Source organism: Pelobates fuscus, chromosome 2, assembly GCF_036172605.1.
Source record: "Pelobates fuscus isolate aPelFus1 chromosome 2, aPelFus1.pri, whole genome shotgun sequence".
NCBI classification, from domain to species: Eukaryota; Metazoa; Chordata; class Amphibia; order Anura; family Pelobatidae; genus Pelobates; species Pelobates fuscus.
Window position 1 is genome coordinate 245930659 of NC_086318.1, and position 14713 is coordinate 245945371.

Below are 14713 nucleotides of genomic sequence, written 5' to 3' on the forward strand. Positions count from 1 at the left end.
TGCTAACCCCTTCCTTCTCCCCCCGCCCCCACCCCCTTTTCTTCCTGGCGCACAAATCCGATTGGGATCGCCACTAGCAAATACTCAAATAAAAAACGTCTAATCATTGACCTGTTGGCTCCTCATTCATCTACAAACTCAAGACTAAACTCCCTCATACCTTCCACTTAATTCTCTCTACACTACACAACTGTGGATAATACTATGCAGGCAATCCTGAAGGCTGGTAAAGCTGCATGGCCTAGCAAGACCGATATCACCAATGCTTTCAAGTTACTACCTATTCATCCCTCATTATGGCATGTGCATGGGGTTAAGTGGAGTGCGAAATATTACTTCGCTGCCAGACTCACTTTCGGTGCAAAAAGTAGCCCAAAAATCTTTGACACGTTTGCCGAGACTCTTTGCTGGCTTCTCCTTAACATCACTAGGTGCCCCACAGTGATACACTATCTAGACGACTTTTTAATGGTGGAAGGTAGCAGTAGCACTCCTCTAAGCTTAAAAAGCACTACAGCACTATTTGCAACTCTAGGCGTTCCACTTTCGCAAGACAAAACCACTGAACTCAACCACCAGACTTAATTTTATAAGTATCACGCTGGACTCCAATTCCATGCAGTCAAGTCTCCCTGAGGATAAACTCCTGCGCATTCGCGAAGACGTGGACAGGTTCCTGAAACTAGGGACTTGCACATGGAAAGATCTACAATCTTTGTTAGGATCATTAAACTTCGCCATAGATATTAACCCACAGGGGAGATCATTTATATCTAGATGGCAGTACTGTTCATTTAGATCCTCCGGCTAGGGCAGATCTGGTCATGTGGCAAGAGTTCCTCGAGCATTGGAATGGGGTATCGATGTTCATTCCCCCAGTATCCAACCAATCCCTAGTCTTTTGAACAGATGCAGCCGCTAACACTGGGTTCGCAGCAATCTACAAAAATCACTGGTTGAGAGATTGCTGGCCGCAAGAGACTCTCGAACGGCTTTCATTTCGGGAGACGTCCGCTTTATTCTAAATATACCCGATAGTAGTGGCTGTATTTACATGGGGCAATTCCTGTTTGGGTATGGCAGTTAAATGTTATATCGACAACATGGCAGGCTATGATATAATTAATGAGGGTCGGTCATCCTCAGTGACATCATAAAGTTAGTTTGCAGGCTGACCTGGTTGGCTGCCACATACCCGTTCTTCCTCTTCTGCGAACATATATCAGGCTACTCCAACTCTGCTGCTGATGCCTTATCCCGTTGTAAATTTCAGGAATTCTTCGTTCTTCACCCATTGGCCAACAAGTACACAACCCAAACCCCAGAGTTCAACAACTTAATCCTGAACTAACCCGGCTATTGGCGCAAGGCAGGAAATTGGCACAAGCAGCATTATCCATAAACACTAGGAAAACCTACAATAGAGCTATGGTCATTTGTCAGCGGTTCACTGTAGAATTTAACATTCACGACCATTCGATCAATTTTCTACATTTTGCCACCTTCATCTCAAACTTTCATACAACACAATCAAACTCTATCTCTCAGGAGTACAACACCACCATGCCAAATCACGCTCCTTTTCTTTCTGCTTACCCTATAAAGAAAATACTGAAAGGCATAAACAAATTAGATCATCACACTACACAGAAATGTCTGCCTATAGATGGAGAAAAATTCCAGGCTTTATTGGACATGCTGGACACACGACTATTTGACCCCCATAAAAATCTGGTCTTAAAAACCACAATGTACGTAGCATTCTATGGGTTCCTGAGGCCTAGAGAGTTCACGATAACAACCCAGTCAGACAGACATTTGTGTCTCACCATGAAAGACTTAAAAAAGGTGAACGATTACTATATTTTGTCACTCAGGCATTCTAAAACCAAACAATTGGGCCATCTGCTAGAAGTGCCCTTCTACCCTACCCAGAATCATTGGTGCCCCGTTAAAGTTTTAGACACTTATTTAAACCAGGTTAGGGACAATTCCAGCCACTCTCTGCTTTCCACTCTGCTAGGCAGTCCCCTCACTACTTCTAAGTTCACGTTCTACATTAGAACTCTGTGCATTAGATTAGGTTGGGACCCTACCTCTTATTCTGGGCATTCATTTAGAATAGGGGCGCATCACAATGTTTGCTGCATGCTGTGGGGGTTAATTCCCCTGCAGCACAAAGTATTTAAACAAAATAAAAAAGGTAATGCATTTGGCATTTGCCCTTTCGTTTTTTTTATATTTCGTATGTAGGGCTTTCATTTACGTTTTAGTAAACCAATGCAAAAAAACCTGAAGTTTCGGCAGAAATCAAATTTGTGCGAAAACGAATGCACACGTCTAATTACTTTACCAGTTTTCTCTCATTTGCAAATACTGACAGTGAATATTCATTTTGATACTCATTTCAAGATCAAGGCAAAGCACAAGGTATGTCCAACAATGTTACAGTACTGCTGAAGATTGTAGGAGAAAGTCCTCCACCACACCTGACTTCTTATGTTACATACTCATTCTATGTTCATATACTTGCAATGCAAAATTTTTAACCTGTCTCACCTGCACCTACTCTCATAATCCCAAATGACTTGGAGTTTGTTTTGACCCAGGTCTTAACTTTTTTCTTCACATTCAGTCTGTCTCCAAATCCTGTAACTTCAACTTGAAAAATATTGTCTGGATTCACCCTTTTCAAAAGCAGGATTCCGCTAAGTCAGTTGTTCAAAAGCTTGTCTTACCCTTAAGGACACAAGCCATTTTTGCAAGTTTTGCAATTTGCATCTCTGTCATGTATTGCACCAACACATATTATATACCATTTTTTAGAGGACAAAAATGGCTTTAATTTGATGTCACATATACATAGATAAATTACCATTAATTATAAAAAAATGCCAAAAAATGAAAAAACAAAACAAAAAAAAAACTTTTTTTTCACAGTTTTGGCAATAATAGCGTGTGCCTAATATGTCCAGCTTACGAAAAGTAATTCAAAATAAATGAATATATAGACTCCATAATATGTGTAGGATTTCAGACTATTTTGGAAGTTACAGGACACAAAATACAAGGACTAAAATAAAATTTCAAGGTGAAAATCTTTAGAAGTTGGTAGGTTTGTCTTGCAGGTTTAGTAGCCATCACAGATAACAAAATTGCCACAGAAAATTATATATTTATATAGAGTAGATATCACAGGCTATTTACCTAAGGTTATTTTGACACTTTTAAATAGCCATTTCATTGTCAATCTCTGCTAAATATTGGAGTAAAATTGTGTGTTTTCTTTATTTTGGCATATACACATATAACAAGGTTTTTTTAATGTGTATTTCGTAAAGCTGGTGTGTGCTATTCCTGCACAGAACCCCATATTGTGTTCATCTACATATGCTGAGTATAATGATATCCTCATTGTATGCCTTTGGTACTATTCTGTGAAGCTACAAGAGACAAGGCTATTTCAGTTTCTATAGTTACAATTTTCATAGATGGATTTGACAGTCCTAGGTCTCATTTTGAGGTATTATAGCAGTTTGACTGTTCATATAACCCCACAAAGTGCTTCCATTTGATAAAGCAGACACCCCAGGGTATCTTTATGGTGTATATTGTGCCTTAACTTGTCACCATTATTTCACCAAGTAATGTTTGTGGAAAGGGGAAACAATTGCATTTTTACACCCATGTTGCATTTTTGCGGAGTATTTCTTGCCACTGTCAAAATCCCCCAAATTATACTCAGTTACATCTTTTGAGTAAAACAAAATGCCCAATGTATGACCTAGACGCTATTTTGTGAAGTTACAGTACTGTAAAAGAGACGTGGCAAGTTCAGGTTTTTAATTGTGAATTTTCATGGAGGGTTTTAATGTGGCCATGTCCCACTTTGGAGCACTTTAGCAGGCTACATATTCCAACTACACCATAAAAGCATACCCTTTTCTTAAAGAAGACATCCAAGGGTATTTCAAAAGGCATATTTTGAGCCTTAGCGTGGGATAATTTTTCCACTAGCTTGCACCAAGTGTAGTGGTAATAAGCATTTTTTTCTGCCTTTTTGACACAAAAAGTGAGTTTGCACAGTATATTTTGCAAATCTTATGTGTGCTACGGTTGTATAGTATTTCATATGTTGCTCAGCTATGTCATCTGAGTACAAAAATACCTCCGTATGTGGATGTTGAAGGGGCACATTTGACACACGGCCATTCAGGTTTTTTTTTTATAACTTTGATGTTTTACGCTGTGTTCGTGTTCCATTTTGGAGTAGTTTAGCTGGTTGGTTATTCAAACTACCCCACAAACACATACTATTTATTAAAGAATACACTCCAGGGTAATTCAAAAGACGTAATTTGAACCTTAGCGTGGGACCATTTTTTCGCTATTTTGTACCAAGTGTAGTGATGATAAGCATTTTGTCTGCATTTTTTACCCACACAGTGATCTACTACTGTACATTTTGCAAACCTTATGTGTGCTATGGCAGTATAACACTTCATAGGTTGCTCAGCTATTCTGTCGGAGTATATGAATACCCCCATATGTACCTTTGACAGGTAAATGTTGATGTTGAAGGGGCACATATGAGACGCAGCCATTCAATTTTTTCTTACTTTGAAGTTTTATACTGTGTCCATGTTCCATTTTTTAAATTCTTTATTTTATTTGCGCATGAAATGACAGCAAGCGTGCAGAGCCACGACAGCTGCTGCAAGCAGTTTCATAGCATTACATATCGTGACAGGTTAATCAGCGCAGTTTTTTTTGTGTGAAGATAACAAGCTATAAGACATTCATGGTAAATGTGTGCATGTCAAGATTGATCTCGCTCGATGTTACAGTGAGGTGTTTACAGATATGCGGGTTCTCGCTTGGGCGATTACATATGATTTCGTGGGATATGCTGTATTGTGGTTGCCATGGTTTGTGCTTTGCTAGTGTGGCAGCATTTCCTATGTGAGTATGTGGCTTAAGCAGTGTAGTAGCTGGTCTATGAGTGATATACTGGTTTGCAACGCTAGTGACTTAGACAGACTAGAGCTATTAAAACTATTAAAGCTATTAAAACATATAATGACGTTCAAGCTAGGTCTTATGGGATTGTCTTAGCAAAGTTGGTGTTGGTCGACAGTTTAAAACAACATACATGCAGTGACAAACATGAAATTGCTCAAGTAATGCAAGTATACATCGCTAGTTATGTAAACAGGCTAGTGCATTCAGACTGTAGTATAACATTCTCTAGAAGAACATTCAAGCTGGGGCACGTTATATCGCTTTAAGAAAGTTGTCACCCTGTTTGACCGGGGATGTCTGCGCTGCTCTTGTGGAAATGAGCCGCCGAGACCTCACTGGCAGGGGGGAGTCCCATAGCTATCCGATACCTGCTCTGCTATTTCTGGGTAGCAGGGGGCGAGCGTCCATCAGAGCAGGTATCAAAGCATAGTCCTTCCATGGTGTATGCTGGGTTCCTTTAGGCTGCTGCCGTGGGTCGTTGAGCTTGCTACTGTTGTGCCTCTGGAGGTTGGTGTCGTCCGCCTGGTTTCGCAGCCTTCTGGGTCGTCTTGGTGCAGGCTGGATGGGGGGTGAGTGTGAGGTCTGTCTTCCCGCAGGAATATCTCGCTTGATGGCTGGCTTGGTTATGGCAGGCGGGAGCGGACTTTGCACAGCTTTCCGTCCCCCCAGTGCCGCCGCCTTTGTCCGCTTGCTTAGGCCACTTGTGTAGCTCGCCGTTGGCTTGGGTTGCCGCGGGTGCAGGTGAGGGTTGTTCTGCCTCTCTGTATTGTCGGGTCGGAGGACCGGAGCCGCGTTATGGTCTGTAAGCGCGGGGAGGGAGCAGGCCTCACCACGGCCCCCCGTGCACATGGCGTCCGCCATCTTGAGTGCAGTGCTCGGGCCCCCCGGCCTCGCCTGCGATATCTCGGTCCAGGCCACCCCCCGGTCCATAGGGGGGGGAACGGAGCCGGGACCGTCCGGGTTTGTGTCTCTGGTCGGGGTCCGTGAAGCAGGATAGTGGGGCAGCGGCCGTCCGCCCCACTCACCGGCGGAGAAGGCCTCAGTCAGGGCCACGAGAGTCTCTCCGCCAGGGGACTGAAGCTCGATGAGCCAGCCTCTCCCTGGATCCAACAGTCCCCTTGCTATAAGCATCCTCGCTGTCTGTCTGCTTTTGGGTCATAAAAGGCTGTGTTTTAGCAGTTTATTCCTTGGTTTGGAGCAGGAGCTGCTCTTGCCTGCGACCGTCCAGCTCGGCGGTCCGGCCCCGCACCCCCATGTTCCATTTTGGAGTAGTTTAGCTGGTTGATAATTCAAACTACCCCACAAATGCATACCATTTTTTAAAGAATACACACTGGGGTATTTAAAAATGCATATTTTGAATCTTAGCATGGAATAATTTTTTCGCTTGTTTGTTCCAGGTGTAGTGGTAATGAGCATTATTTATGTATTTTTTTTACTCTTTTAAACTATTTTTACTTTTTAAAACTTGTTTTTAAACTTTTTTTAATTATTCAATTTTTTAAACTTTTTAAAACTTTCTTAAAACTTTTTTTACACTTTTAAAATTTCTATTACCTTTTTTTTTTTACCGTTAACCTGTAACTGGCAGTAAGCAGCACTAACAGCAGATTCCCCAATTTCCCATAACTTCCACCCACCCCAGCTAGCAAAATATATATTTTAAAATATTTAAATTAATTAATTAAATAAATTGAACCCCTGAGTGTTAAAAAAAATGTATAAAAGTTAACCCGCAGGGGTTAAAAAAAAGAAGAAGAAAATTAGATCACAGTATAATACTGTGATTTATATGTTGATCACTGTAGGCAGTGATCAACTGTCAGGGAAGGGGTCAATTTGTATTAGAACTGGGTAAAGGGGGTGGGATTTTTTTTAGCCTTTTTTAAACTTTATTAAAACATTTTTTTTAAATGTTTTAAAACTTTTTCAAGCTTTTTAAAAAACTTTTTTAATGTTAACCCCTGGCAAGCCTAACACCAAATTCCCCACTAACTTCCACCCACCCCATCTAGCTAAATATGTAATTTTAAAATGTTTAAATTAATTAATACAATAAATTTAAAACAAAAAAATCAGATCACCGTAAAATGTAGTCCCTGACAATTGATTGGCAGGGAAGAGGTTCATTTTTTTTAAAGCAGAGGAAAGGGGGGGTGGGATTTAACTTAAATTTTTTTTGCAGAGGGTGAAGAGGATCATCACTGATTCCTCTCCCTGCACTTCACACTGACCGTGGAAGCGCAGGGAGGCGGACCGGGAGTCCCTGCAGCCCATGTGCTCGCTCTGACCGCCTGTCAGAGCGATCACAGCTGCAGGGACAGCGCGATCGGGTGCTCGAATACCGAGGCAGACCGAAGAAGCGCTAACCCCACGACTGCCGCGATTTGGGGTTAACCTTAGTAAATGACGGAAATGTTCCGTCATGCGTCCTTAACGGTAGGACAAGCATGACGGAAAATTTCCATCTAGCATCGCAAAGGGGTTAATCACACATCGTTTCCTGACTTGACTATTTCAACTTAGTAGTCATCGGCCTTCCAAATAACTGCATTTCCTCTCTTCTGTGAGAGACAAACACTAGTTCTAAAAAAAAAATGCAATGTTTAAGATTGGATGGCTAAAACTAAAGGACCACTGCTCCCAGAGCACTTCATTGAGATGAAGTGGTATGGGTGACTTTAGTTGTCCTTTAAATTGCTTCTTAGAGTAACAATGTTACTAAAATATAGACACAGTGCTCAAGCAGACAGAAACAATTTACTTAAAGAGTTTCAATAACTTTAAGTTGCTACTAAAGCCAAAGAACGAATAAAGCAATTGCCACGAAAGCTAAAAATGTTTCATTTAATCAATTAATATAGCCATCAATGCAAACATCCATTCAAGGGAATACTAAGCAAAAAGAACTAAGACCACAGGGAAAAAACACTTATATTTTTCAAAGTGACAAATGCATGCATAATTAAAGAGGAATTTAATCTATCCACTTAGATTGTATATCATATCAAAGGTACAATATAACATCCTATAAATTGTACAGAAGAAGATCACAAGATAATATTCAATTATTTATCTCCAAAATCACAAAGATCTCAAGGATTATCTTTGTGTTTTATAACATATCTAGGTGAAAAACTTAATTTTAAATAATTTTTAAAGGAACGAGTACACACAAAATTAGAAAAAAAAAGGACCACACAATGTAAATCTACCCACTGATATATATATCCTAAAAGCACAATATTAGGTCCTTCAAATTGTATAGAAAGAAACCACAATATTATGTTTAATCATATCATATGAATAAAAAAATCACAAAACACTTAATATCCTTAAATATTTGCATAGTTACGAAATATCCATTTACCTGATTAGAACACACAAGAAAGGACATCAAATATGTATCAATTTTTTTTTACTATACTCACTACATCACCAAACATCATAGCAAACATCGCTGCATCACCAAACATATACAATTTCATTACTGTGGTACCACAAAATATTAATGTTTAATATTTTAATCCCATTCAGAATTAATTAATAATACATCTTTCAATTCCCTGAAATTAAGAATTTAACAAACTCCCTGCATATAGATTTGAAAATGTTTATAGACTGGAGAACCTGTCATTTTTTTATATCTGTATTAGAAATGTTTTTTTTTGGCTCTTGCCTTGTTTGGCCAAGATATTGTGCATCACATTTCATTAAAAGATAAACCATATGTTTTGTCCTGCAACATAGGTAATCATGTATCTTGTAAATAGTGCTAGAAGTGAATGAATCACCCCTTTTTCACAAAACCACAACATTTATACACACCCTTACAATGGAGCCAACTTTAATTCTTCTTAGACAATGTCCTAGAATGCATTTCACGTAGAGAAAGAATAGACACCAAAGTTCTTCCATGTCTAACACTCTCCTTAATTCAATGTTTACCCTCAAAGGGTTCATTACGTTGAGGATCAAGTTTGAGAATGTGTACAAATCTTTTCAAAACGCACTCTGTATTGTGAAAAGCGAAACTAAATTGTGTAAAAAAAAAAAAAGTTCCAAACCATACACAGGGCATATCTTTTCCTTCCTCTTATAAGTGTCAGATAACAATGTTTTTACCTTTTGCTATATAATGGCCTCTATCATTTTGGCTCCTGAATAATAATTTAGACTTCAGGTCATTTGCATGAAACTCAATCTTAGACATTGTTCAACAATTTCTGTATAACCTTTCCACCCAGAACATCTTTAAAACCCCAATCAGATCCCTGCTGTATTTTATTATCATTGACAGTGAAAACACGTCCAGATATCTAATGCTCCTCCAACCAAAAATCCAAAGAAGAACTTTTCTTAGAATTCACAGCCATAGTTAAACAGGTTTTATTAATAATTATTTACATAATTTAAGAAAATATCAAGAATAAACACCCCAACATGCAATCAGTCAGTATGAGTATCTGATACCTTGGAAAAATGTATTAACAGTCCGTAAGGTGGCCATGACTAATGTCTGAAAATATAAAATACAGTCTACAAGCATACTAGAGTAACCAGGAACAAGCCAAGGTCAAGGAATGAAGAAATTAAGGATAACATTTAAATAGAGCAGAGTCAGGAATTCCAGAGGTCTGAATAGTCAGATATCAGAGACAAGTTAAAATGCACTCTTGGGTAAAACAGGCCATGACAAAGCATGAATAGGAGAGGTCAGTATGACCTTACATAGCCTTAAGCTATAAAATATTGGCCTGTGTCAATAATGATTCCAGAACATGCGCGACTTGCATTGTTTGATGAAATAATGACACAGGCATAGGGTTGTATACATGGCATGCCAATGGGAGCATTCTGCGTCAGTCTTGATGGAAAAATTACACTTGGCCTCAATACGTTCAGAATGATGCACGGCATCAATATGCACTCGTCGGTGCACAGTGGACTCTGAAGCCATGACAGTAATTATGCAACTGATGGTTTGAACTGATCAAGGTGTTTGTAGTCTATGTGAAGCATTTCTAAATAAAAATGGGCTCAACCCAAATGGGGTAAATCCCATCCATTCAAGCCTCCCATATCTTCCCCTCAGCCCATCCTCCCCCTACATCCTCCCCCCTCCAGTGAGGGGCAGTGATGTCAGCAGAGAAGTATTAGGCTGCCAGGAGAACTTGACCTCTACACTGGAACGGAGGTATGCGTTTTTTTTTTTTGTTTTGTTTTTTAAACGAATGTTTGTGGAATATGATAGCAAGGGTTTTTCTAATCAAAAACAGCATATTTTAAAACAATTATTTTCGGTTGGAGAAATCCTTTAAGCATGTAAAAGTATATCAAAAACATAGGTTTGATTCATACGCTAATTTAGTCCTAGATGTAGTGTCAGTTAGAGCCCATCATTGCATTGCCTAAATAACATGAATTATTTTAATTTTATTAGTAGGCAGTTTTTGCTTTATATCTAGAGCTACTCTAGCTTACTTGCATCCTTCTTCACCCATATATATGGCCCAGATAAAAGTTGTATGCTAATTGAAACACTGACTTAATAAAAGTTTCATTTGAAGACGCTGTAGTTTCAGTTTCCTATATATTTGTATATATAGTCTGAGTCATTTTCTCATGTTCTGATTGTTTTTTGTAAGTTATTAAGTCATTATGCTACATACATACTCGTAGCTTCATACATACAAGGAACTAATGTCATAGCATAAAATACACAAATACAAATAAAATAACTTTACATCAAGAAAAGGCTTACCATTCCATGATTTAGCCAAGGTGGTATGAAATTGTCCAGAAGCTTTGGGTAAACTAGCTCTCTGTCATATAGATAAAGGGCCCAGAACATCGATACTACGAACTAAAGAAAAATAGATAGAAGCAGGGTAAGTAATATTATAATGCCATGAGGCTAAAGTTTTGACTTGTCAAATGTATATGCCAAGTATCACACTCAATGTCAGAACAACTGACACACACTGTGTTAGAACTACAAGTGAGTTAACTGCCAGGTACTTAATATCTATATGACGTGTGATATCCTGGATTGGCACTTTATCTGGCCAAGAGTCTGTATTTTACTTACAAGGATCTTCCTTATTTACTTTTTTGAAAATGAGTCAAATTAGAATAATCAGCCTTTTCTCTCCTTTGCCAAGTAATTGTAATATCACTAACTCTGTTTTGCTGGTTTATATATTAAAAATTGGACTCCAGGGCAGATCACATCTTCTCAAATACTTCCTTCTTTTCTAGGAGTGGATTTTTTGTTGATGTTATACTCATATTGACAATACTGAATATTAATATATTGAAGTTTTTAGGGAGATGAAAGTCTAAAACTGATAATAAAGGGATAATCTAGGCACTAAAACAAATATAGCTTAATTATGCAGTTTTAGCGTATAGCCATACGCCCTCTTCATGTGACTCACGCAGCCTTCATAAAAAGTGTTTCATTTTCAATCGGTTGTGACCACACAGTGTGTTTACTTTAGAAGTTTTCATATCCTGCTTTGTTAATTGAAGTTAAGTCACACTGGAGGCTCCTGAAGGCTCTAGCAGACTATTAACAGAGCAAGATATAAGAAATCTTAAATTACACATACTGGGCAAAAAAAGAAGTGTGAGCATTATATCTCTCTTTATGTAAAATATGTAGGGAGAAGACTGTAGGTCCCATGCTGGGGAAGTGTGACCAGGGCTGCATAAATAAGGTGATTAAATTCCTAAATAATAGAGAATTAAGCCGTTAGACTGATCTATACACTTAAACCACTCCATAAAGTTAAATTTGTTTCGGTTCTTATAATGCCCCTTTAAATACAATTCAGCATGTTTTCAAAATATTTTTTTCTGCTTAAAGTGGATCTGTCATTGACTGGGAACTATGCATAATTTGCAAAGACCCCCAACAGCGACAAAGCTGATGGGTCCTAGGTCGCCAAGAGTGGCAAGCAATGGTGAATTTTACTTACATGAGCCTGTCCCTCGCAGGTGCAGCTATCGTCTTCCTGTTCCTCCTCCTCTGCTTCAGTGGTTCAGCATTGTTGTCTATCAAGCATTATGGGAGAAATTCCCTACAGCCATTACTGGTGAAGGCTAGTGGAAATCACATTGTTTGATGGTGGTATCTCTGTCTACTGTCCAGCAGTGTCAGGCACAGGAAAAATAGTGAAAAAAAAGCAGTCCCTACTTTGTTTCAGTATATCTTTTGCCTGAGCTGTATTTTAAATGAAATTCCTACACAGTCAATCTGAGTATTTCATAAAGATTTTGCAGAGTGTGTGTGTAGTGGTGGTGGGAGGGTGACAGTGCCACTTTAACTGTATTCACTAAAAAGACCAAAAAGACCAATCTTTGTATTGATTCTTCAAAATAAAACAGTGCAACCAGCACAGACTGAATTTAAATTTCCAATGATGAAAAAATAATGCAAATAAATAAAACAGCTACTACATAATAAATAAAAAGAGGATATTGCACTTTTCTTTATTGTTACTATTTCTTTATTTAGTTACTTATTTAATTTATTTGTTTGTTTCTTTACAATTTAGAAAGTAAAAAGATTTCCTAGAATAGAAAGACCCTAATTGACCATCCAGGCTATACCTAAAAAGGGGTTAACTCTTACAATCAAATTCCCCAAAATATACTAAAAGTGTACCCCCAAATAAAGGGAAACACCAATATAGGGATTGCCTTCAAAGGGTAATAAAAAAGAACAGAAACATTTTAGCTTATATTTAGACATCTCATAAAACCAAATACTAATAATAAATAATAAAGTGAAAACAGCACAAATACAAAAAAAAATTGTGATAACATATAAAACATGCCTGGGTATAATGTCAGTGAGAATAAAGATGTCTAAAATGGCCAAAGAATATATGGAAATTTAATTGCAAGTGTTATAGCTAGTAAAATCCATACATATAACGGACTAAGTAGAATATATTGTAAATACATCACTTAAAGAGTATCTGCTGAAACAAGATACAGTCATTTCAAATAGCCTGGGGTGGATATATAATAGCTAATTTCCGTGTTGCAAAAGAAAAATATGACAACCCCCCCCCCCCCCCCCCAAAAAAAAAAAAAACCCAAAAAAACAAAGGAACTGGACGAATGTAAAGATACCATAGAGATTGTGTTAAATAAAACTTGTAAAATTGTAAACTTTTAAAAGTATAAATCCGATGGACCAATCTTAGATCAGTTTATAATAGTCTTGTTATTGAACTATACTCTATCATAGTGTCTTGAAAGACAACTAAGTAAATGTGAGTATAGTAGAAGCCAACTAGCTCAAAGAACTCATTCAGAGTAAAGTATCATGCAAGAGTATATTTAAAGAAAGGGCGTTATATGAGCAGTGTGTAATAGAAGATCAGATAATATTGTGGTGTATTGGTGCATGCATTTTGTCCTTATCGAGACATTAAGAGTAACAAAATTTTTTAAAATGATTAACTTTAATTGAGCACTAAGAGTATACAATGAAATTATCCTAGGTTGTAGCCTGGAACTAAACCAGACATTCAGTGCATCCGCAATATTGTATTGCTCATTTAGAAGACTTGGTTGACAACTCAATTGTATTGATTCACTAACAAGTCCTAAGACTAGCTAGTTGCCCAGATATATAATTGAATAATAATGCATAGTACAGAGTAATAAAGAGGGTAATGCTCTATACTAGTGATGTCGCGAACATGAAATTTTCCGTTCGCGAATGGCGAACGTGAACTTCCGCAAATGTTCGCGAACAGGCAAACCCGGCGAACCGCCATAGACTTCAATAGGCAGGCGAATTTTAAAACACACAGGGACTCTTCCTGGCCACAATAGTGATGGAAAAGTTGTTTCAAGGGGACTAACACCTGGACTGTGGCATGCCGGAGGGGGATCCATGGCAAAACTCCCATGAATTAAGTAACCAATCAGAGTGTTATGAGTCAAATTACACAGCGTGGGAAAATTCCAAAGAACTTTCCCACGCTGTGTAAAATGACACAGAGCACTCTGATTGGTGGATTTCAAACCAACCAATCAGAGTGCTGTGACAGGTAAATGTACAGACTTACCTGTCAGTCTCTTCATTTACCTGTCAGAGCACTCTGATTGGATGGCTTAAACCCACCAATCAGAGTGCTCTGAGCCACAGGCTGCTCACTGTTAAATAGACATGCCGCTACTCGCGGTATTGCGAATAGGGGCACAATTTACTAATACCAGGGGCGGACTGACCGGTCGGGCACTTCGGCCGGGAGGGGGGCCCGCGATCAGGGGGCACGGCGGCACACTCTGAGGGGGCCGGCCGCCCCTTTAAATGCTGCAGCCGCCTGAGCGCTCTCTTAAGAGCCTCAGGCGGCTGCAGCTTCTCACCTCCCCTCCCCTGTAGCGTGGCCGAGTTGCTCTCCGGTCCGTGGTGCCCGGCCGGAGTGATAGGAAGGTGCACACTGAGTGTGCACCTTCTTGTCAGTCCGGCCGGGTACAGGAAACAGAAACTCCTGTTCCGCGCGGAGTTTCTGTTTCCTGTACCCGGCCGGACTGACAGGAAGGTGCACACTCAGTGTGCACCTTCCTATCACTCCAGCCGGGCATCGCGGACCGGAGAGCAGCTCGGCCACGCTACAGGGGAGGGGGTAAGAAGAGAGAGGGAGGGGGGGATAAGAAGAGAGAA

General features: G+C 39.1%; 1 protein-coding gene across 1 annotated transcript in view; it reads right to left on the bottom strand.

The window, feature by feature from the left end:
• Window positions 1-14713, bottom strand: part of AIG1 (androgen induced 1) — a 366407-nt gene that overhangs the window by 191702 nt on the left and 159992 nt on the right. The window contains exon 3 of the mRNA XM_063443318.1: window positions 10787-10888. Within this exon, the coding sequence (XP_063299388.1) occupies window positions 10787-10888 (102 nt within the window). The remainder of the gene's footprint in view (window positions 1-10786; window positions 10889-14713) is intronic.